Source organism: Diadema antillarum, unplaced genomic scaffold (assembly GCF_040938485.1).
Source record: "Diadema antillarum isolate AM-2024a unplaced genomic scaffold, OU_Dant_1.0 seq00000406_RagTag, whole genome shotgun sequence".
Taxonomy (NCBI): domain Eukaryota; kingdom Metazoa; phylum Echinodermata; class Echinoidea; order Diadematoida; family Diadematidae; genus Diadema; species Diadema antillarum.
Window position 1 is genome coordinate 1,929,448 of NW_027271394.1, and position 26,357 is coordinate 1,955,804.

The 26,357-nt window shown below is 38.3% G+C and overlaps 1 protein-coding gene across 1 annotated transcript in view; it reads right to left on the reverse strand.

Annotated features, from left to right (window-relative positions):
• Positions 1-26,357, reverse strand: part of LOC139732231 (uncharacterized) — a 134,271-nt gene that overhangs the window by 77,764 nt on the left and 30,150 nt on the right. The window contains 5 exon segments of the mRNA XM_071643108.1: positions 208-353; positions 1,762-1,918; positions 5,979-6,265; positions 9,948-9,999; positions 15,019-15,224. Of these exon segments, the coding sequence (XP_071499209.1) occupies positions 208-353; positions 1,762-1,918; positions 5,979-6,265; positions 9,948-9,999; positions 15,019-15,224 (848 nt within the window).

Sequence of the window (26,357 nt, forward strand, 5' to 3'; positions counted from 1 at the left end):
AAAATGACATTCAGTTACAAGTACATAAAAGAAGATGTCATTTGTTCTCTGTAAATTCTCGGTATTCAAGATCACAACGTGCTCTTTTCTCAAAACAATTGCGGTATGCAGAGAGTAAACTGTAGACAATGTCATATACAGTATTTCCATTCAATACTAGAAAACATCTACTCGATTACCGCACTTGATATTTTCAAACCATCCTACCTGGTTCAGAATATTGAAGAGGTAGAATTCAGTGTCACTCCCGTACGTGTCAAACATCGTGTTGTCTGCCACAACATAGGTCTCGACAAGTTTAGGTCCACTGATTTCCCGCCTTTCTCGTCTCTGCGTATTCTTTGGTCGTGTACCTGCAAAAGAGGTTCATCGCTTGACCGTTATTACGCAAATCGAGGATGTACATCATTCTGCAATTGTTCCATACTGCACCACTAAATGTTGTTTGTCGTATCTTGTAAGCAAGACTTTTGTTTATTAAATTTTATCTAACATATACAATTATACATAGATATCAGGCCTGAAGCCCTTCTAAAAAAAAATTAAAAAAAAAAACTAATTGTTTGCAGCAATCCGACACACATGGTAGTTTCAAACGATTCAGCTTTTACTGTTCACGGACAATAGCTAGACTCGGATTCCTTTTTCTAAATATATAACATGTCACGCAAGAAAAATTAAGATAATAGTGATATTCAGTAACTCTACAAATAAAGCAGCCCCACCCTCCCCCTCAAAAAAAAAAAAAAAACCAAATAAACTAATAGGCATGTTCATCTATAAAAGAATAGGTTCATTCATCTGTAACATTTGCTTTTGGCAAGTGCACTTCTTTCTCTCTTTTTTTTTGGGGGGGGGGGGGTGGGGGTGGGTTAGAGAGCTCTCTTCCTTAACATATTACAGTATCATTTCATCATCAACAAATATTATTTCATGGCTATCATCACAACGAAAAGTCGTATTCTAGGTAGTTTTCTATAAAATGGGAACTGCATTTGGTGCTTAGTTATATTAGATCATTTGAAAGAGAAATGTGATTTGAATCATGACGCATATATAACCCATTTTACCTCAGCTATCACGACACACTTTCTAATACAAAATAATGTGGGTATACTTTTTTTTCAAATGATAGAATTTATTGATTTCTCGAAGCAACATAATCATACAGAGGATGGATGAAATACATATTATTACTTCAACACCATATAAACTTATTCAATGTGCACTCGTCATCGCTATGTCGGGTGGGCCTGGGCGGGCTTTCGGACTGCCAAGAGTTATTTTGTCCTATTTTCGAAGTGGAATTGAATAACTATGTTAATGAAAAATACTCTTGTCTGCACTACGGAGGCGGGCTGGTCATAATCAGCTGCTTTCGTAGGTCCCTGGCAAACCACTTTTGGTTGGGTGCAGCCATTTGTCTGCATTATTGTGTACCCTTGCACGCATGATAGAAATAAAGATACTATAAATAGTTTTCGGTATGATATCCATCGGATAATAATATAGCATTTATAATGAGTTTATGCATTGTGCATTGATGGTAGAAAACATTATAATTATAGAATATCCCTTTATTGTATCTTTGTTAGTAAGGAGTTACTTGAATATTTGGGAAAAAAACATGAAAAAACACAGGTAAGTGTTTAAATTGTTTGTACCAAAGAAATGGCTTTATGTGGGTAGACTTGTGGTCTACGCAAATTACATTGTAGGATGATTTATTGCGGTCAAAGGTTGTGGTTGAGTCATACGTACCTTCAGTATTACTCTTTGACGAGAACTCTTCGGAATCCATTTTGTACATGATGTGTGTTGGCGTGTCCACATCGTCAGATCCCTTAACTAGTTGGGAGTGGATGTCCTTCAAGGGTTTGATTCCGAACGTTCCCTCCGCTGTCTTGATCATACCGGACTGCATGGTATGGAGCAGAAAGGGGTTGTTTTTAAGACCAGTGATAAATAAAGGAACATACAAGCGATATAACTATATTCGGTTTGGACTCCTTTCCCAAATTTGTGTAAATAAGGCATCAAAATTAAATTAAAAAAAAAAACTTTCGTCAACATGTACATAAAAACTAACGTTCCCTTGGCTGTGTATTGTGATGTACTAAAACATTGTTCGTTTCCATGGATTATCTTTTTTTTTTTTTGGGGGGGGGGAGGGGGTTGCTTGGATGTGTGAGTTCTTTTTTTTTCTTTTAAGATTAATGGTGATAAGTAAAGTGTATGGCGGCACGTGTGCCTGTAAACACGATTGAGGGAAGGGGAGCGAGTCTTTTATTTTCTTAATTTTTCAGGGGGCTCTTTTTTCTTCTTTGTTTGTTTTTTTTTCCTTTCAGCTCCTAGATGATGAGTTTTGACTTATAAGAAGTCATTTATTATATTCCCATAACCAAGGACAACTCTATCATTAAGGATGTAATTGACCCCATGACTTCATGATATGATGAAACGCGAACAATAAAGAAGATATTTACTCATACACATAGATATGAATAAAATACCTATAACATATATTTAATATACAGTATATCACATTTTATATTTTAAAGCAATTAAGCAAGAATAATCAGCGGTGAATATGACGCATCTGTAGGTGATTCAAAGGACTACAAACATCTTATTATCTTATCTGAAAGCTTGTAAGGTGGCTTTCTGTTGTTCCACTGATTTTTAGGTTAACCAAGTAGATTATTTTTCTTGGGTGAGTGATGATAAAACACACACACGTGCACGAACACACACAAACACACACACACATCAACTTGTATACGGAACGCTCCTCCTTGTCCCAAGATAAAAAATAACAACAACAACAACAACAACAACAACAAAACAACGATTACTCAAGCGATTTCTTGTAAGGACTACTACACGTCTCAGTGCACCGGACTCGCCTCGTCTTGCTATGTTTTACTTGAGCAGTCGATTCCACAGACATGTCACAAGGTAAGCTTGTTTGTGTAAGTCTTTTTCTCAGAGTAAATCAGTTTCGCTTACTATAGGACAGCGATACTTTGGGGTTTGGGCTGTATTCATGTCCGGACAAATAGGCTTTACAGTTTTGTAGTGGCTATTGGTGGGTCGAGTGATCTTGGACGGAAGATTGTTTAGTTTGAGAGGGTTTTGGCTTCGTGACTCTTGTGAGAAAATAACAGTCAGACTCCGTTCAACATCATTGTTCAATGTCAGCTTTAAATTGAATAACAAAAGACTGCACATCGCTCGTTTCACAGATTCGATCGAAAATATCATCAGCCACCGGGACTCTGCGATGATAGTGTTCTTTAGGGACTATCGATCGCGGACATCTTTGGTAAATAGCTAATTATTTGTTTCTGGAAACCCTTGTCCAGACTCTTGGGGCTGCTTTGACCAGTCCACGGATCGGCGAGTGCTACGCTTCAGTGATTCTCGACGTCAATAGAACGCGAACGCTCCAGTTTCTAATTCGACCACACCCTTCATTATTACTGTGGTGACACGGTGATTATGGTACTATGCACGACCTTCTCGTCAGTTTAAGCCTGAGAGTTAAACACGTCTACGATTCAACCCCGTTCATTTATCACGACCCATCAAAACAAAATTACACATACAAGGATCGTTTTATGTGAAAGAAGACAGAGTGGAATACAGGCGCCGAGACATTAAATTTTACAAGATACAGGAAACTAAAGTGTTGAAAATGGTCTGTGCTTTATCTAAGCACAACCTTTAGCGATCTGTGAGGTCTATAGTGAGCGTACTGTTTCTTCAAAGGAAAAAAAATCGGGTCATGCTTGAAATACGTGAAAGGAACACTTAAATTTGAACTCACAACCGCCGTAGACAACATTCAACTGGGAGTCAAAGCCAGCCAAAGTTAAAGATTGACTTGTTGGAAATAAAGCGCAATCAGCTACATAACGTCACATGCTATAGAATCAGCGTCATATTACGTAATTTTACCGATTTCAAATACCACGGGGCACACAACTTCTCACTAAAAGTTGAAATATAAAAAGAATAGCAGGAACAAGTGATTCGAATTGGTAATTCTGATATTTGTTTGTGCGTTTGTTTACTTATTTTCCATTTCACATAAAAAGATACACAGAAAACTTAATTCATACATGAATGATCAAAGATTACTAAACAGATGGATTGCCCATGTCAGATTCATTATTAGAATGATTATGTTCTCACATGGGATCCAACAATTTGTTGTCGTGCACTCTCATTGGGGACGGGGGAAATGAATTTTAGGACGGAGTTAAAACTTTATCGACCTGGATGACTCATATCGTTCGTGCCAGGGTGCGATAGCTCTCCCTCTAAATTCAATCTATTCTATCCGGGATATATAGATTTCTGGCAACGCCTTTCTTTTTTTTTGTGATTTTCTCCACAAAATTGCAGAGGAAGAAAAGACTTTTTATTTATTCCCCAAACGCGTTTGTGTTATCCCGGCATGCCTTGTGCCGAAAGATTGGGTGGAGTTTCCGCAATTTATTTGTTTGTTTGTTTTTTCGCCAAAGTTTTCTGTTGATTGTCGTTTTTAGTCTAACCACAACAATGACAGAAAGATAACAAGTGACATCTCCTCCTCGCCTTGTGTCGGGCTGGTCCGAAATCATCCGACCTTCAAAGACTGACCCTGAGAAGGCCCCCTTTTCAAACACTACCGTGCAGTTTAGGTCATTCGATAGCCAGCACGTGTCCAGTTTGGGCCCTCTCGCCCCTTCCAAGCATGAATGGGTGTGACTCCATCGAAATAAACAGACATATTTCGCTGCTCTTCAATTAAAAAAAAAAGAGAATGATTTTGATATCGAATGTTGTTGTGGAATATGTAGAGATTATTTCACAAGTATATTCGTTCACTCTTTAGACTCAAAATTGATTTGATATCAGATGGACAGAGCTTGAATATTGATGATAAAGAATGAATGCACGATATAAGATACAGAAACGGAGACTACTTCACTATCTTTACTCCAATCGAATGGAATATAATATGTAGGATAAAGGTTAGAAATATGTGATTTACAGTAATATATAACTTTAACATTGCTATTGACAGTTTTAGAGGACGTCAACATTCTTGACACTGCTTATTGTATCCTAAGTTCTCACCGTACTTCATACCCTAAAGATCGTTTAAAAAAAAGACGTTTCGAGGTCACATATCTTCCTTCGCCATAATTTGAAAGATGTAAATACAAAACAATTAACGGTTTGCAATAGATGTCAAATACACGTATAGCTTAACAATCCACATTCCCTCGTGACAAATTTAAGCACTTCCAAACGACAGGGTCGTCGACAATGGGTCAAGGACATTAAGACATGATTATGCAATGTGAAATTTGGAATAAAACCCAGACTTGTAATAATTTACGTGTGTTTGCTTTAATTTCGGCTTTTTTGTTTTTATTTGAGCTTAATTATATAACAAAATAAATTTTCTTCTTGGTCACCAATATGATCAGACTCCCTCCAAAATGACATGCAGTAAAATCACTTTTCTTCAGCGGATTTCACATTCTTTCAATGTCTATTGCTTAATGTACTGCATTCATTTACATTCAGACGACACGATGCTTAAAAGAGCAAGAAAGGCAGCAAGCTATCAATCATCCAATGTATACAGTCACTCATGCATGAACTGTGAAGATGACTTTCCGTCATTCTGTCGTTCCAAACACTGATTCGACTCACACTGCCCTTTTCCTGCACAAACTTCAAATATAGCCTATTTATTTTGACACAAGGATATAATCACTCCGCCAGGAAAACTAATTCACCTTCCACTTATTCATTCATATCGTGAAAAACAATGTAGACATTCATTTATAGACGAATAGGTTGATAACAGAATACTGAGCAGATGAATATATGGATATCTATATATGTATGTATGAATACATGAATAATATCAATACATGACTATATCAATACATGAATAAATTGTTGTTTGCTCTTACCAGTCCGTTACACGTGCTGACCGATGCCGACGACGACTCTTCTTGACCAACCAAGAATCCCTGGTAGTAGCAACTCTTTGACGGTTGCTCCAGGCGGGTCCGACCGTCCGCTCCTATCCTCTTGACAACGAGACCGGCGTTGAAGATCTGCGCGCTGTCGAGCAGCTGCAGGTGGAACAGGCGCTCGAAGCTTTCGATGTAGAACTCGAGGGTGGAGGTGACCGATTCCTCTTCAGGGGCGCGCCGATGCCTCGTCCCTAACCTCACTGGTTTGACGAAGTCATAGTCTGCGGGAAGAATTCAAAACAGATTATTCGCATCCTTCTCATTAAGTTAATAGTTACGTTCAGATGGTGATCCTCAACTTCGACGATAAGCTCGCAGTTAAGTATAGGGCGCCAAGTGTCGCATGATATCTTACGCCACGAAATGACAATTTCGTGGCGTAATTTTTTTTTTGATAAGTGATATGAATTTCGGCAGCAAAATGACGATTTCTTGTCGAAATTGCTATTTAGTCGACGAGAGTGCTATTTCGTCTGTTAGTGGACGAAATTGCTATTTATTGTTATTATGTCAACAAAATTATCATTTCGTCGATGAAATTGACGTTGTCACTTGGCAACGAAAAAAAAAAACAATTTCGTGACGAAAAAGACCATGCGACATTTAGAGCTGATCCTCGAAGTTAAGGATCACCGTCTGAATGTAGCCAATGCTGTCTAGAGCATAGTTATACACATGAATGAGTTCACATATGCAAGTTCTTATCTTATTTCAGTTAGCTAGAACAGAAAATGATGTTCCCGACGTTCAACATTCCTATTGTCAGATTCCACAACCACAGTGTCTTATGGCTGGTATTGTGGGTAGGGGGAAATAACCTTGATCGTATGATAGAAAATGTGTGTTTTTGCATCTGATTTGGTGTCAAGTGGCCTTTACTTCGTACGAATTCTTTTGCTGCGATGATGAAGGCTAACATTTGGGCGGAGAACGCCTATAACTTGAAATTTATACAGTGATGACGGAATGAATGGGAATGATTCGTCAAAGCGAAATGAATCTTTATCGTTTTTCGAGATCCATCATTGTATGATGCTATTTGAATAACTATGTATTCACACATGTCACGTTGACAGAACGCCTTAATGAAGATTCTGATCAGTCTCAATCAAAATTTAACTCTTAAATTTCGGGTGAGAGGATGCGTATAGCAAGCTAAGGAAGCCATTTCAAACCCAATCCAAACAAATTCCAATTCCAATTTGCGCAAATATGAAATTGTCGCAATGTCATGTTCTCCTTCAAATCACGACTTGGGGATACTATAGCGAGCCGTTTTAATTTCGTCGATTCAAGATAAAATGGTCTACATGCATTAGGTAGGGCAAAATGTGGGCGCCGATATTTGTTACAGTCTTGAAATTCTTGGCGTTTCAGCCACATTAAGACCATCTATATGAACAGGCATTGTCACTCTCCGTTCAATTTGAATAAATGAGGATAAATTTGTATAAACGAGGAAAATATCTTCCAATTACGTCAATTCCAACTATGTCTCCCATTGACCTGTATATCAATCATACCACTCCTACGTCGAATCTACCGTAGAAATCATATTCAGTGCAACAAAAGTAGAGTTAAACAAATGCTGTTTCATGGGACGGAGGCATCGGATGCTGCAAGTGTTCCAGATAACTACTAGAAACAGGATTATCATCATAAGTTATTTACGTATAAACCTCGTGAGTTCCCTTGTGCAGCTACGCATCGCCAACACTGCTTGTAAAACCGTTGAAAATTATGTGTTCCACATTTTCTTGGGTCCCAGTGAAATGATTGGTGTGCTCTTCTGTTAATGGAATCTTCTGCAACTTATCACAATTAACTTGAATATGAAAAGGTTTTTGCTTCGAGTTTTTTTATTACCACTTGTTTACGGAAGTACTGCTACGGTGTAGTACTATACAGTATTTGCCAAAGAACAACAGCTTTTCACATTGATAACCCATAATATAATTGAACTATCTAAATGCTACTTCTCAGGCTTAAAACATAACCTCTCAGGTATATTTTGCCGAAAACCCCATTCGATTTTGTTACGTGGTCAAAGAGAAATGTGGGTCGTTGTAAAACATGGCATGGGTCTGAGTCTTCGTGCTCGTGAGTTTCCTTGTGCAGCTACGCATCGCCAACACTGCTTGTAAAACCGTTAAAAATTATGTGTTCCACATTTTCTTGGGTCCCAGTGAAATGATTGGTGTACTCTTCTGTTAATGGAATCTTCTGGTACTTATCACAATTAACTTGAATATGAAAAGGTTTTTGCTTCGAGTTTTTCTATTACCACTTGTTTACGGAAGTACTGCTACGGTGTAGTACTATACAGTATTTGCCAAAAAACAACAACAGATTTTCACATTAATAACCCATAATATAATTGAACTGTCTAAATGCTACATCTCAGTCTTAAAACATAACCTCTCAGCTATATTTTGCCGAAAACCCCATTCGATTTTGTTACGTGGTCAAAGAGAAATGTGGGTCGCTGTAAAACATGGCATGGGTCTGATTCTTCCAAGTTCAGCGCATCAATGCTCTTGGAACTGCGTAATGTGTGAAAACAATGGACAGAACTTCGAGGGAAGGGATTCCTGACACGCTCTACAAAACTCCTCATTTCTCTTTGACCATCGAAGCAAATCGGATGGGGTTTCTGTAAGATGTGAATAAGAAGTTATAATTTCATACCCTGAAATTGTATTTTTGATTGATTAACTATTTTAAGAGTTTTCATTGCGGAGCGTCCAGTTGTATTTTTTTTTTTTTGGGGGGGGGGGGGAGGACGTTCGGTATACTCTTGCTTGGGACAATACTGATGATGCAGAGTACCAGCAATGTAATGAAACATAATAAAATGAGTTATATCACATTTTTACAGAATGGTGGATATATCTATCCTCGGTGTTCTAACAAGTCGTTACCAGTACGACAACAAGGGAATCTTATTCTTATAACTTCTGGATTTGGATGAGAACCTCAAGCGAGTCAATCCTTCCTTTCCTCAGGCTAAAGAAAGTTTACCAAAACACAATACATTTTACAGTGCCATTAGTGGAGGGTAAGTAGGCGATTGGGGCGAACAATGGGCTAACCTTTTTGTGACCCTCTCACGTCCAAGGAAAGTGAAGAAAAAACTTTTCATTAAAAAAGGAGCTGGCTATATACCCTGCAAATACCGTTCTGAGTAGGGATTTTGCGTTTTTCTTATATACAATCCCTATAAAGACAGTTTTCGTTACCCTGGGAAGAGGTATTGACATGTAAAGTTGGTGATATGTCGAGAAAACGACAATTGCAATTGCAAGAGATTCCCAGTGGAGTCATAAAATATCTCCTAATTCCACTGTCTCCATAGACCAGCGACAAAATGCATTAACAGTGATGCCATCTGGTTTGAGAGGGAATCATCTACGAGTCCGTAAAACGTTGTATTTGCTGTAATATGTACGAGTTACTTTTGAATGCATTTTTGCGATGGGTATTTTTAGTCGCAAAAATGTTTCGTCCAATTTTGTGCGAAAAACAACAATGACAACAAATAGTAGCACGGTAAATTATATCTACAAGAAATTCGTGTTCATAATTCTGAACGAACAATGGGAAATCTACATGAGGGCGAAACACGTCGAACTATGTGGACATGACATGCATTTGCATGTACTCCCATTTCCATGTACTCTAAATGGTGATAAGGGGGTCATAGTTTGATTATCCTTGAAACTTTTCGTTTAATATCTGTGTTGTCTGCTCTTCTTCATAATTTCCCAACTTAATGCTGTCCTAATCTTTTAGATGCTTTACGTACTTCACCTATGGGGCGATATGCATTCTTAACATTTCAGACGAAATGCTTGTTTTGAATAAAAAATTAGAATAGACAAAAATAAGATAAAAGCATCTTACCTGGCGAAGTTGTGTAGTACTGCACATCAGAAGGAGAGAGCGCATGTTCACCCTGATGAAAAAAAAAATCCACAATCGATTCTGAATGACTTAAATGATCACTTTCATGATTACATTATAATTTCGTTGCAGGTGATAAAAAGAACACATAACTCGATCAAATCAAGTAACTTACTTCAAGAAAATATTATGATCCAGCACAAAAATTCTATCTATCTATCTATGTATCTTTGAAAAGGAAATCACTGCCCTCAAGGGGCAGGCTTTTTAATGACTTCCTTGACATTTGCTTTTGTTTTAATGAAATCAATGAAGAGAATGAATTGAATAGAATTGAACATAGAGAAAACAGAAAACGGAGAAAGACGTAGTTGTCACCATTAAAAGTGCAAAGTTACAACAGCTCTATAAATGGCGCAATTGAAACAATCAATTCTTCAGATTAATCATTATCTGCAGAAATGTTTCGTCAGCGCACATTGTTTTGTTAAATCTTGTTTTAACAAGAGTAATTGTTACACTTCCAGTGAAAGACCCAAGGACTGGGTTTGCGCTTTAATGCCATTGGAGGAAGCAACATTTTTCCATGTTCCTCCTAGGTTGATTATGTAGCTGAAGGCCAGCTAGCCAACTTGGGTTTAGTTGTGAAATGCTCGCGACTTGCGTTAGGCCAATGCCTGTATGTAGAAATGAACACAGTTTCTCAACTACATTCTGTGACAGTGGTATTTTTTTAAGTAATACAACTCTAACAAGGATTTTATTTTTTTTCTGAGTTTTACTAGTTTCCTTTTCAAACACAGACCTAATGTAGATTGCATCATTGTCTTTTTCCCAAAGAGCACGTAGTAATTGTATGCGTTTGTTTGTATGTGTATACGTGTGCGAGGGATTGTGTGTGTGTGAAGGAGAGAGAGTTGACCAAAATAAAGTGACGTCTTTTTTTTTAGATGTCGTTACAGGATTCTGAGCCTGGATAAACGAATCACTTCGACTCCACTTGTTTCTCTAATTTTCTAAGTCCCCCCCCCCCCCAATCTCCTTGTCACTGTTTGACCACTCCAGCCCAGTCGAAATTATAGAAATACAAAACGAATTAAACACGTCCAGTGCGCATTCCCCGGCTGAATTTTGTAACGCTTCCGCGACTTTCTCGTGTGTGAACTGCACAAAAAGGATAATCGCAGAATTGAAAGTGATCCAACCCTTTGGGGCGTTACGCACGACTCTCTCTTTAACCTTGGGTCCGATTACAATCCTCAGAAGTTATACGCCATGAGCAAAGCTCATTTGCATTTGAATTGTGGAGTGAGTTATACTGAGAAATACTTGTTATGGTGCTGTAAAAAAGGGGGTAGGAACAAATTGATATGAAAGGGTATGATAGAATCGAGGGCGGTTGAGTTTAACTCATTTTCATTTCATTTAAATCGGAACCGTCCAAACGTTCCACCTTTATCCTGCATTTTAAACTCTCGTTTAAAGAGGTCCATAAAAGGGGAATTCCAGATAATTCCATCATTTCATTATGACGCAGTACATAATTCGATAGTGTCATGTATAGATTTGTGAAATTTATTGTGCTCCTTGAGCAGAGAAACCAATATTCTGAAAAAAAAATACACTGAACAAGGATGATGACGTATATTAGGAGACTCGCGTGCAATAATGCAGCAATGTGATTCCATTCCAATACCGCTTGCTTTACAGCGTTACCTGTGTAGAATGTATGCATGCTTTTTTCTTTTTTGTTCTCCTTGCATGAACGCCCAATCCTGCATTCCTATAGTGAAGCTGCTATGTTGTCATCCTTGTTCACGGTCATTTATTGTGATTTTTTAAATTACTCTTATTACTTATGTCATTCGCTATAAATTCTTAAACTCTGTACCCAGTATAAACAAGTTGAAGAGGTTCAAATGCCAAAGTCTGAAAAATCATCCGGAAGTCCCCTTTAATTGTCGCATCATCTTGGCCATCAGGACAGATTTTTTGTTGATTCTGCTTCTAATTTGCCACTGTGAAATTAGTGATGTCTAAACTGTTTTACGTTGGCCCGACATACTCAAATACTACTCAAATACCATCACCCTTGTGAGACACTCTCTTCTCACAAGAGCAGAACAAGATCGATTTATTGTTTTCTCTATATTGAAGGTTTTGTTGTATTTTAGTTCCGCTTCCTTTACTCGTGACTGTATGGATAAGTGTTGCAGACAAAACGTCACTTTTTAAGAATGGCAACAAAAGTGAGCTCTTGAAAGTTCTTACATGAACTTCTTCACGTAGCAAGTAATGAGGCTTTACGCGCAATCTCTAGCAAGTACCAATGCCATGTAAGAACCTAGATATAGCACGACAGTGTTATACATTGGGTTCTACTGCTTAAATTTAGATTGCTGGCAGATACCATTTACGATTTACTCCAGATAACGCTGGGGCGAACCTGCAAGATGACTGACTACAGTACAACAATATTTCGTATCACCACTATCTTTAGAAGATATAAAGTTATCAAGATGTACTTGGACATGTCATGTCTACTGCTCGCACCTGCTCGGAGCGCCCGCACTAGCTTTCCTTCTCAACACGGAATACGCTATAGTGAGAGGTGGTTAGCAGTAGGTTGATGAGCGCAAGTGCATATTTGCGCTCTTCTCCAAAGTAAACACTCAAATCCTACTGGTCAACTTTTCCCCCTACGACTGGATTTTAATGACAGCAGGTGATTGCGATACGCTTATACTCTAAAGAAAAGAAACTTAAAAGTGGTACTGATGTCCATTCATTCGACTGACTTTGAATGTGTGTGGGCATCCTCGACAGAGTGGATCGTTAAATAGAAAGGGATACAGCAAATTAGTTTTATACTTTTATCGGCAGATTCTGATCGGTGAGCCATTGGTTTACGCTGTCGCCCATGGCCGCCCAAGTTTCTCAAAACACTTTCAACTTACAACTTTTGATAGTATTTTGAAAGTACCGGCCTAGAACTTTATATACTCCTGGGAACACTCAACTCCTACTTGTATTTTAGGCAAGGTTTGCCCGACGAAGCAAACGTTCATGGGATATAAACTTCAATCTGCCAGGGAACATGACTCTTGAGCTTTCAAAATCACTTGTTACTTGAGACTGCGAGAGCCATGATGAACATGTGAAGAAAAAACTCTGAAACTGCATACAGTATACTTTTCGCATTAGAAATGTTCAGTCAATTCAGCGTCTCTTAATTGTTTTGGTTTCTTGGTTAATACACTTACTCTTACTCACTTCAATTTGATTTAATCCAATTATGATACAATGCGATGCCTGTTCATCGAGCTAATTTTTTTTTTCAATTTTTATGTATTTTCTAGGACAAGTTGAATGTATTGGGAAGGACAAAAATGTGTACATGTATGAAAGTCTCACAGCTTATATTGATTCAGAAAGAAGATCATGGGTTTTAGACCCTTGTTCATCCAGTCTATCTTTACAATGCTTTTTGTAATTTTATAATTCTTTTTATCTGCATTGTGTATGTATTATATTTTATTGTAACATCGTGCAATTCAGTCTCTGACTGCAATACGATTGAAATAAAACCATTATTGAATTGAATTGAAACTATTTACAGAGGTTGCTGAGATCTGGGAGACTATTCCACAACTCGACAACTCTTATTGCTGAAAATGTTGTTGTCGACGTTGCTGCACAGAAATGGTTGACAAAATAGAGGAACGCCCTGGCTAAGATATGAAATGCAGCCATCATCTTCCTGTGTCGATATCAAAAGACCATCATACAACTACATTTAGACTCTGATTCATCTCTTCGTACAATGCAGTGTCGTTCTCTTCAATAAGAAAGCTTGCGTGCCCTACAAAGCAACACTGTAGCTGCATATCAACTATATTGCAAATGCATTCCATAATAGACATGTCAATTAACTCTCTTTACCAGGTCCTCAGAGAGAGCGAGGGGAAAAATCCATAGATATTGACACGCAAGAAACCACGTCTTTTGTTCAGGGTTGTTCGACATTGCTACGATTTCAAAGTGAATTAACAACGAGAAGACACAGAGAGATCAGAGACTTTGAAATGGACACGCATTACCGGAGCTCAAGCATTTCGCGTCTGCGCAGTAGCACAGGTGTAATGGTTTTTATTTGAATAACACGTACGGATCGGATGCTTCAGTGACACATGGTGTGTAAGGCAACGCCTCATTCTTACGTACCTACAAGACTCTCCTGTTAATTGTACAATGTACAGGTGTTTCAGAAATGTTACTTTCAGGGTTACTTTAAGCAATCTTTATTCAATTTACATGATGGCGTCTTACATCGTAAGTATATCCCGTTCCAAAACGTAAGTCGTAAAGTTAAATGATTGCATGTCATTGTCGATCATTCTTACATAAAGCCATGCTAGTCATGGATACATTGCTCTATGCGAGGGTTGGAAGAAAAAAGAAAGCAACAACACAACTGGAAAAGTCGTTAAGTAAAGTCAAGTATCTCTTGACGTGCGATGTCAATAACGTTTTAACAGGTGAGCATGTAAATTTGAAATGTCTTGTCCTGCTCTGAGGCGTAGGGTATTTTTTGATACTATACTTTATCAAGAATGAAGACTTAAACGAAAGTTCTATAAACGGGGCGTTCGTTCACATCATTAGATAAATATTTCCACCATGTCCCAGAACACAGATGCCATTGTATAATAGAGAACAAAAATAATGAAACCTGTTGAAAGAAACTATGCTATTGTAGAATATCAATTAGAATTGTAGGATTGTGGAATATCATACGTCAAATCATACTCTTGCTACGCATTCGACTGCCGGGATTCTGATGTTCTTTACTTACCCTGGATGCCCGACTTAACAATGCTTAATTAAAGTGAGAAGACAACTTTGGGATTGCGTGGGTGTGGCTACAAACACGTCCTTACTTAACCTGGTTAAGCCAGAGAGATTGACTTGCCGTATTCACAGCCCTTGCCCAATGAAGGTAGGGGGGGGGGGGGGGAGAAAAAAAAACCCGATATAAAACTAGGTTGGTAATCATTAAGAGATAACTTACCGATTTCAGTGGTTTGGCAGATGCACTGATGAGGATGGCAACGGCCACTGCGAAAGAAAGAAGACACGATATTCTCCAACATGGAGACGCCATGATGGCAGGGAGTACTGGGTGGGTCCGTTGGCAGTGCGACCCAGGGGTGGAGTGCTGCTGGTTTCGCCGAGGGGACCCCACTTCAAGACGGAGTCGCCAGTTGTTACGACTCACTGGTTTCGGAAAAGGGCATTCAGTGAAATGAACGAAAGCCGGGCGGGCCACGGGACGGTAGAAAGAAGACTTTACGAAAGGTCCCAGCCGCACTGACCATAGCATGGGCAGGGTCCGATACAATACCTCCGCTCTGTTTGACCTTTTCAATAAAGCTACACCTCAAGAATGCAGCGAGCAGTGCTACACCCCTTTCCCCGGCTCTTCGGGCGCCATTCTTGAAGCGCAGTGGAACGAAGAAGCCATTCATCATTACGTAACAGGAATGCTCCTTATATTGTTACACTTTGCGCAAGCAGAGCTATTCGAGGTGTGTGAGTGAATGAAGGCTACGGGTGGTGACTTTGGGGAGATTTCAGCCCTTTCACTCCACCTCAATTCAGATTTAAATAATTACCCCAAAGCTCTCCGTGAAATTAACCCGAGACCAAGAGTTCTGGCTTCTTCATCGAAGCGAGTAGAATTTGCCCAATCGTCTTCAGCATCATTTAGAGCAGACTCTATTCTAAAGAGTGGAAACCATCGCTGGATAGAAAACTTTGCTGTTTTTTTGTGCTTTTTTTTTCTTCTTTATTTTTGCTTCTTCAGTTCGCAACAGTTAATGTTTTATTTTTTATACCTCACAACCTTTAACATTGAATACATTAATCCCGATAGTAGCTTATTCGTGATTTAAGTTAAACTGTGATGCGCGATGTAAAAATAGCTGACAGAGTAAAGATAGGGTATGCGATAATGGGAAAAAATACTAGTACAGGAAGTAAAAATAAAAGCATCCGAGTTAATTCCAGGACTTTATTTAGAGTAGTATAGAGTCTACGCAGGAGGGAGCATCCCTCTGATGACAGGTAAGGCAGCCTCCTGGAAAGCAGCAATTGATGGTGCTGTGACTGCAGAGAGACAGAGTAAGTTACATATACACACACATCAGCTTGATAATGTTATCACTGATCCATCGTTTCAGATTAATCTAAGCCTCAGAGGAACATGTCCGGTTCAGCTGAGAGATGACCATTCGGTACACTTAAGGCCGCATTCACATAGAAGTATACTACTCCGTCGGGTATTCGGGCTCGTTTTTCGAGGGCACGCGAATAGCTTGAATCGAACGATAGGATTTCCTCACACCGGTTCACATAAGAGGGCACTATTCGAAAGTACGAATAGCTGCGAAAAGTATAGCAAAGTGGGAATCGAGCTTGTTCGATTTTCTTGCAGCGTATACCGTCTCTCGTTTATGAAATAATGACACTTTTGGTCTGGATTTGCCCTTTAGCAAAAATAAGCATGTAGACTGACATTCTGATGCAGTTTAGAAATTGTTAATAAGATTTGCTGCGATGTAGGAGGAAGAAATCCTCACTACATGGGATGGTGAGTTGACGGTGCGGGTGATGGTGTATTCGGTGCTCGAATAGCGAATAGCGAATACCGAATACCGAATACGAATACCGAATACTTCTATGTGAACGCAGCCTTACGCGAACCTTGCGCCCTCTGATCTGAGTATGGGTGTGAATTGGGTAACGCGTGATGCGTAAAGCTATCCGGCGGACTATTCTTATTCAAAGAGATGAATGAATGGACTCTTACAACAGGTTGCAATTACCTCACGTCCCATCTCTCCTGATGCTGTTTTTTTTTTCCAATAGGTAAACCAAGGCATGTTTCGCAACATGCTTGTTACTCAAAGTCAGAAGTTACAGAACGCCAGAAATTGGAAGAAAATCAAATACAGTACAGAGGTGTCCAGCAAAATACGAAAATTTATAATGCTAAAATTTTGACTTCTTTTGTCAGGATATAGATGCATTATGAATTAAGGGATCTCATGATATCAAAATAAATGATTAATATGAACAATTGTTACAAACATGTATACTTTGTTTTCCACAGCTATTTTTGTTTTTAACAGTATCCTTGAGGGTTAGATCTCTTGTTTTAGTCCTCTTCTTGAAACATGTGGTGCCTACACTGGAAATAAAAGATCAACGTTTGCACGTTTCATGAGCAACAACGACATCAACATAACACTTATTCTTTATTACTATTTTATTGATGTTTACAACTGATAAGTGTAGCAGCGTTTATAAAAAAAAAAAAACAGGTACCCGCACCTAAGATTAAAAGATCTGAATTTATTTCCTTAGCTTTAGCATAGAAAATGATTTATATCATTTTATACATAGATATATCTGTTTATTCATTTATGTTGTATATAATATTAAACACGACAACGTTGTGTAACCTCAACATAATTTCAAGTATATCACACATCATGTTCCCTTTTGCAAGCTGTGAAAGTAAAAACATTAGAAAAAAAGTATCAGAAGTGATAAGAGATAGGGCATTGCGTCACAAAATATACCACGGGTCTAAGACAACCCGTCCTGGGTGAAAAGGGTAATGCAACTTTAAGTCCTTAACCCCGACATTCCCACCGTAATGAGTGAGTAGCGGTGTGTTATGAATAAGTGGCTCTAAGAGGGTTAAGTTAAGTCCCCTCATAAGTAGCTGTTATAATGATACGATGCCATTGCGTGACTTTTTCCGCGGATTCTTAACAATTTGACAACATTGAGGTCCCATCGTAACGTGAATGAAAAAAGGAAATAATTGAAATAGTTTGTATTCTTCCTCGTCGGGAGTGCTGCAAAACCTTTGGTATTTTTCTCTCTCCCGTTGCCCCCCCCCCCCTCCCCCTCACTCAAACTGTGGTTTATAGAAGTGCACTGGGAAAAAAACGGCCACAAGATTGGCGAAGTGAGGGCAGAACTATTACATGTACCAGATTTTGTAAGCAGATAGTAGGTTTGGAAATCAGTGATGTGTTTTAAGGGAGGAAAAAAAAGATGAATGGAATAGGGGTAATCGTCGTTTTGTGTCACGCTTCACTGATCGTGGCGCGTTAGAGGAATGCACAACAAAAAAGAAATAAAAGCACGGAGGTAAAAAAGATCACTTCTTCAGAAACTTTGTGGAAGTAAGAGTGTGATCGGATTATACATCCAGAGTCTCCGGAGAGTATTTCGGTAGACTTGAGGGTATGTTTGGTCTACACGACAGGCAGTCGATGTGTCACATGCATGGAAGATGAAATTACAGAACAAAATTTAGAAAGTGTTGTGAGTTTTACAGTGCCCTATCTTTTCTTCTTCTTGCTAGTCATCAATACGCGAACTATGAAACATGAAATTGATGGAATCGACAAGAGATGATTAGGCAATCTCTTTGAATGAGACACAATAACACTTCATCATCAGAAAGACAATCTATGACAAACAAAAATTAAGCAAAATCTTCAATCTGTAAACAAGAGAAATGTCCACTTATACAACATAAAAAATATAATATGTATTTTTCAAGGAAAGGGTTTCATTTCACGAACTTCTATAGAGATCCCTTCTCCCCCCCCCCCCCCAAAAAAAAATGGTTTGGATTATTCTCTTAATCTAAAACCAATTAGTCACGAACGCCACAGAACTGTTTTATTAAACACTCCTGGATCCTCGTCGTGATTCGGGATTCCGACATAAAGCTAGCTATACAATTTCCTTTTATACCACAACAAACTCATCCTAAAATCTCTTTAAAAAAATCTAGTCATAATTTTCCCACTTATATTGCTGAAGACCAAAGTAAAACATCAACAGCAACCGACCAACATACCATGAACTCCTTGATGGAATTAACAAGGAAATAACAAACATACAAAGCAAAACAAAACAAAACAAAAAGGGTTTCATGAACTGTTTTCCTCGCTTCTCGATGTCCGTCTCACTGCACGCAGCATTCCATTCCTCGCTATGCTACATGCGGTTTGCCCCTTCACAGTCGGATGTATCTTTTGTGGTGACGCAATCGTGGTATGTGCGTCGCAGCATGAATGGGGGAACAGCTATGTCCATAATTCAATAGCTTAGAACGTCTTCGAAGTATGAGGAATAGAAATGGCGATCAACACGTGAAATGAAAGACAATTTATGAACAAGGGGGCAAATGACAGACTCAGGCGCATGGTGGATCGGGGGCAGTTTGAGCGAAATCAGATCAATGAAGAGGAAGTTATGACTGGGGGGGGGGGGGGGTCATTTAAAGTTACGAACGACTTAAGATTGACTGGAACACGTCCTGATGTGCACTTATCAGAATTTCAATAATTCAGCACAATAACTGATCACCAGTCGTTCACAAGTCGTTCGTAACTTTAAGAACAGCTTTATGGAACACCCCAGGGGGTAATAGTACAACTATGGCGCCCTGAGACATGGAACAAGTTACTACGACGTGTCTTTTGGTATTATCTACCGATCTCTAAAAATAACGATCAGCGGTGCATGATATCACGTATAGGACACAACCATTCAAACTGAACTTTCTTTAGTTTGTAAAGAATATTCCACTTTCTCCGTCTTTTATGGTGTGTAAGTGTACAAAATGTCTGTTTTCTTTGTTTAAGCAATAATCATGGAAACAACTGACTTCTCATCAAACTTAAAGGTAGAAACATCCAACAAAGAAACATGCAAGGAGTGACGTCATGTTAATGTCACAAAGGCAGGCCTTTTGTTCCGTGCCCGTGGGCGCCACATTTACAATTATTACTCATTGAGGTCACATTATCCGACTTTCTGGAAATCGTTTAGTCCCTTTCGGCTTTAATCTTTAATCTGCTTCTATTCGTTAAGGTACATTCAATCGAGAACATTCCTCTTTGGGGTCAACACCCCCCCCCCCCCCCCCCACAAACACACACACACCCGCACATGCACACGCGCACGTTGAAAGACGATAGTCAGCACATGATAATGCTCTTTCCGGACAACAGTGGTTGCAATAGCTACAACTGAAAGTCAGTATGAATAAGCCAGTTTACAGTTAGCTAATCAATTTCAAGAGAAGGTCTGCGATGGACTTTGACTGTGCATGCTCAGATCGTAAAAGTGACTAGCTCATTATGTAACGCCATCGTGCTTTACCCAACTTGCTAAAGCCGTATGTTCGAAGATTTTCACTGCTCAACTGAAATACCACATTGATCGTGATTTAAAGATATACAATCAGCAAAAAAAAGGAAAGTAAACACTTTTCAAGTTTATATTTCTCATAGACTTTTAGACTACATATTAATGTATTATATACCATATGAAAGGTAATTTAATTGGCTATCAACTTGGTGAGTCACTGAAAAAAATTACAAGTGACTGAACACTTTTGTTTTTTCTCTTTCAAGGCACAAAAGCAAAAATTTCAAAATGGACAATTTTTCATTCGTGCGTAAATGCTCTTCCATGTAACGATAAGAACAAAAGACAAATTTAACACGATAAAAAGCATGATTTCAGTGGCAAAAATATACCTATGATCTCTATAATATCTTTGAAGCTCAAAAGATTAATATAGGCTAGAAAATAGTGGGGGAAAATGAAAAATTTTCTGTCAAATCCATATTCAAATGAAATGAGAGAAGAAGCAATATTAACAAAATAGTAGGATTTTCATCTGATTTCTCAAATTAGAAAAATTGAAAATTGTAAATCATGTTTGGTTCTTGAGTTTGTCTCACGAATTCTTAAAATACTAAATTGAATGAATAAAATAAAGATGTTCTCTTCATTTAATCATCTTTGTTCCCTTACTCCCTATGTCAGTTGAAGCTTAAGTTGACAAAATATTCTTATTTTCTCCCTTAGGTTTCCCACTTTGATTTTGTTTTAGGTTATAAAGAGATAAAGAGAACGAAAACTTATTTTTGCTATTACATTCATGTCTCTCATTGTGTTTTTGTTATCATTGGTCTTTTGTTATCATTGTTATCTTGAAGGGCATTTGCAAATGAAAGACAATATGTCAATTATTGCAATTTTCACTTTTGTGCTTTGGAGGACAAAACAAATGTGCTCACTCATGCGTAAAGTTTCTCTTTATATTGACCTACTAAGTTGATAGGCAATTACATTACCTGTAATATGGTATATGATACATCGGTTTTCATCAAAATCTTCTAAGAAAATTATGAACTCAAAAAATTGTTTACTTTCTTTTCTTATTCTTTTTTGCTGAGTGACACTAGAATATTAACAGAGTTTGATCGCAAGATGCGTATAAGCGCCATTTTTAAAGATTTCAAAGTCAGTCCATTATTAGATAGAGGAAAATGAAACCTTTCCAGTGACAATTCACTGTAAACTGAAATTTAAGTTTTCGAAGTTATCTATAATTAAAGATAAATCCCACATTTTCTTATCCTTTTGTTTGTTCAGTAGCAGCTCTAATCGCAAATATCTCAACTTAAGAAGCATGGCGTTTACTCGTTTTGTGATCAAATTCTTCGATTACTGGTGATGCCTGTGCCGGTAATGCATTGGACTGAAGTCGTCTCAGCACATGACGTGAATCATGGCAGATTCGATATAAAACAATCATACACTCAATACAACTTAAAACGATCAATTTGATTAATTGTACATTAGGAAGGTTATCAAGTTATTTTAAGAGGTAATGTCGTTACGGCGAGTTGACAATGGAGATATAAATGTAACAGCATACCTTCTCGTACCTCTGATTACATGTACCTTATTCTCTATTTGGGATCCCTTTTGCCGGGAGCAAGATTTTTTCTGCCATCTAGATGCAGAGATTTCGTTGTTGTTTTTTCAGATATCAGATACATTGAACACAGCCATAATAATCTCTGCAAAATAGCAATAATAAGCCAGTTCGGGGTTCCAGTCTGAGCATGAGCAGAAAAAGGTCATTTGTACCGAGAGACAGGTTGGTTTTTAATATCATTTCACTGAGATAAGCATCTGTAATGCTGTTATTATTCATGGTCCTTATAAATGATGCCTGCCAGGACAGCAAGCCTGATATTTGGCAATGTTAACAGAAAATGTCTGTTAATGTATTAAAAACAGCACAATGAAATAGATGCTTCCCAAAGTGTTGATTGACGAACCATTCTGGTCACTTCATCTACACAGGTTAATTCTTTGTTAGAATACGAGTTCCATAAATTGCTATGTTGGACCAGGGAGGTGTTAGAAAAGGAGAGACAACTCTTCGTAATTCATGCAAACACATGTTTTGGTTCAAGGCGTTACAATGGGATGTCTAGCATTCCACTAAACGCTTTGAAGTCATGCGCTGCACCGCTCTAGTTGCAAGGTGAAGTTCGGAGACGAAGAACGCATTTCACCTTTCGTTGAATTATAAGCTTTTTTTCCCCGAAAAATTTTAAATGAAATGCTCGAATTGATTAAGAGCAGTTTAGGAAAGAGTACAATATTATAAACATGTATTTCTAGTTTCTTCGTAATGCGCAAATTGATATGAAATGAAAATTAGGCCATCTTAAAAACCTAATATTTTTCTATAATGCGCACATTTCCGCGTGTTAGTTTTCTATCCTTTAATCTGGGATATCTTGATCTTTCAAATAAAGTACTCCGCTAAAGCGTGCACCAGCGTGCTTTGATGTGAGAGTGCTAGTCCCTATTATTGATGCTCTCTTTTGTCAAAGCACCTGATTTCCACCTGTAGTTAAGCGCATAACTTCTCGGCGGTGCCGCGCATGACTTCAAAGGAGAGCAGGAGTAGTCTCTCCTTTTCTAACACCACCCTGGTTGGACAAGCTGCTGCATTATGTCGCTTTGAATTGAGTGAAGTGCCTAACCAACTGAGAAAAAAGAAGGTAATTTGTACCCATGTGCACATGAGCTATCTTCGAACTGGCTTATTTTGAAGTATGCCACGACACAAAGACACACACATTCATATATTTATATGTGTATATATATATATATATATATATATACATATACATATGTGTGTGTGTGTGTGTCTGTGTGTGTGAGAGTTTATATCTAGTTATATCATTAATTCAGGAGTTGCTATCCATGTTTACCTTCAACTTGAGCTTCTCGCTCTCCGTATGTTACTACCATGCTTCAACGTCACAGTTTGAAACATATGAAACACTTAACATTGTTGTTGTTTTTTAGTGAGGCTTGATAAATAACAAGAAAACGGTATCAGAACTACACATTCATTCGATTTCTTTGTTGAACAAATAGTTTATTGATGACATGACCACCATTCACTGAGATCCTATAACATGCACACTAAGAAAAGAACAGAAGCGCAACTGGTTGCTTTGTATAAAGTAATGAAATTACCACCAATGATGCCATCAGAAAATAACTGCTCTGCAGCCTCGTTTCCTTAACGTTGCCCCGGACGATCACGACGGGAAACCGCTTCTTATGAAATAATATGCTTTTCGAGCCCCTTCAACATATCTGTCAATTTTCGCAAAATTATCAAGATTCTTAGTCATTTCAAAGTTATTTTTGTTAGTATTTCTATAATGTTACTTTCTTACGACTTAGTCACAGTAAGTGGCATTTGATGCACATTGTTAAACCTATGAATATTGACATAATCATCATGATTCAACGTATTAGTTAGTTTTTTCAATTATTTCATTTTCTACGCTTTTCTTTATTGAGGGGCCACCAAAATTGCATCGTCGGGCCATTAAAAATGCAATTTGATTATTCTGATGACCTAAATTCGCCCCAAAAGAAAAAGTTAACGTCGAGCCTTGTATTATACACTTCTAAATAATGTGACGTCGTTGTATCGTATAATTCCCCTGACTACTTCTGGTTTAAAAGCATGCTCTTCATTTCGTTTCAAGTCATTTGCAGTGACGTAAATATCATTGAAATGCAATAACTCCATTTCGGAAAACATACATCACACATTACAATATGTCTCATTTCAGAGTGAGCTAAGATAGACCTACAAAGTGTACAAGTTAGGATTCTTCTTCAGGAGGAAATATTCTTGGTGAATATCCAAGGCTTTCCATCATTTTGACCCTCGCAGCTTTCCATACCTGCAGGCAAATGTCATAAAGGGATCTTGAAATTGTTGTCAACGAAATGTAAACGTGCAGGATATGAAGTAAATTGAAGAAAAAAATAATGTGATAGGCAGTATTCTGTGTTCTCAAAGAAACTATTTTGTCTATGGAAAGCCAGGTGGTACCAGTCACTAAACACCATACGTGCCACATCAATTTTTAGTCCATAGGTTTGTGTATAAACATTGTGCACATTTGACTCATTGACATATTAAGGGTTAAAGCATATCATTTGAGGTACTCCTGCAGGAGGAAAGTGAAACGCAAGGAAGGCAGTGAATATACATCGCAAATGAGAAATATACCGTATGTCCACCCCCTCCCCCCCAAAAAAAAAAATATATATATACAACGCGAAACTCCGCAATGATAACTTTAAAGATTTTGAATCAATCCAATACAATTTAAGGGTTCGAACTATGACTCATTGCCCACATCTTACAGAAAACCCCATTCAATTTGCTTAAGTGGTCAAAGAGAAATGAGGAATTCTGTAGAGCACGTCAGGAATCTCTTCCATCCAAGTTCTGTCTATTGTGTTCACATATAAAAGCATCCAAGTGCTAAACTTGGAAGAATCAGACTCATGACATGCATAACAACAATCAACATTTCTCTGTGACCGCTAAACCAAATTGAATCGGGTTTTCGGCAAAATAGAACTAAGATGTTATATTTTAAGACCCTGAAGTAGCATTTACACAGATTAATCATATTGGGTGTTATCAATGCGAAAATCTGATTGTATTCTTTTTTGGGGGGCATACTGTATTATAAATCAGGAAAAGTAGGACATAGTGAATCCATCTTCTGATGAAATAAGAGACAAGCCAATGATGTAATAAATGGGTAGCACTTCATGGAACTACGCGTGTTTTGTATTTTCTCAAAAAACAACAACAGAGTATTCGATGAAACACAACATGTCAAGCCAACAAGTGTAACTTTTGTTACCGATACTCTTATTTCTTTTGACAAACACATTAATCTCGTCGTCTGCATCTCTCATAATTCTACCAGGTGATGACTCCAAGTAAAGCTACCAAGGTTTTATTAGGGTTTCTTGCCAAGTACCAACATACCGATATGGTAACATGGTAACAAATACTAGCTAATTGTGAATGTTATACCGTCATTCTATTCGATAACATTGTCAAAGCTCGGATTCAGTAGATAAAACACGCTGTGAATATACTCACCTCAATCAGAAGACATTTTTTCTCTTCAAGAGGACAGTGAGGCAGGTGATGATGGAGAGGATGAAAACGACGACGAGAAGAGCGTACGTGGTCGACGATTGTTGAAGGACCCGTCGATGAGGGCTAGCTATGGGACCCCCTATCGATAAAGCACCAATGTACAACGGCAGCGATAATTGCTCTTTCCTGATATTCCCTGCATTTCTTCAGTAGTGCATGGTTTTTATCTCGGACTTTTTTTTTCTGAACTAGCAACCACAGCTTAAAATCTCTCTAGGAGTAATTCGTTACAATATGCCTTGCTGACATATTCGTTTTGTTTGGAATTGTTGATTAAAGTCTTCCTTTTTTTCTAACACAGCGAAAGCACTTTAGACTGTGGTGAAACGTCGCAAAATAACTATAACGATAAAGAGAATACGAAAGAATTATCATACCGTCGTACTGGTTCAAATTAACTACGCTGTTCCAATATGACGGTAACCTCGATCACATATTGGAGCTGAATTGCTGTGGGTAACATCAGACAATAAAGTCAAGATGAAGGTGACCCGCGAAGATCACGGATCACTCGACAAGCTCATTACTTCTTCGTAGCCCTAAAATGAAAACTCTCTAGCGCCCCCACGTGTCTCTGTGAGCGACGATATTACCTTCTTATTCTTTACCCCGTGAAATGACTAGGAGATTTCTGATCCCTATCATACACAAAATTTGAAAGTAGTGAGATGTAATTCATGATTGAGGCCGCGAAGCCATGGTACTTTAAGAAGTACCTTTAGTTCCATATAGGCACTGCGTGCTTTGCTTCTAGAAGAATAAGCCATGATACTTTAACTTACCAGAATGAATTTCTGTCCGGCAATGTTCCATCCATGACAACGTGTCTCCGATTCCGTTGGTCGCAGAACACGTGACATTGATGCAGCCATCGGGGAGTGGAGACAGGATCGCTGAGGCACAGCTGGAGGAGGACAAGGTGTCGTTATCAGCTGTAATGGTGT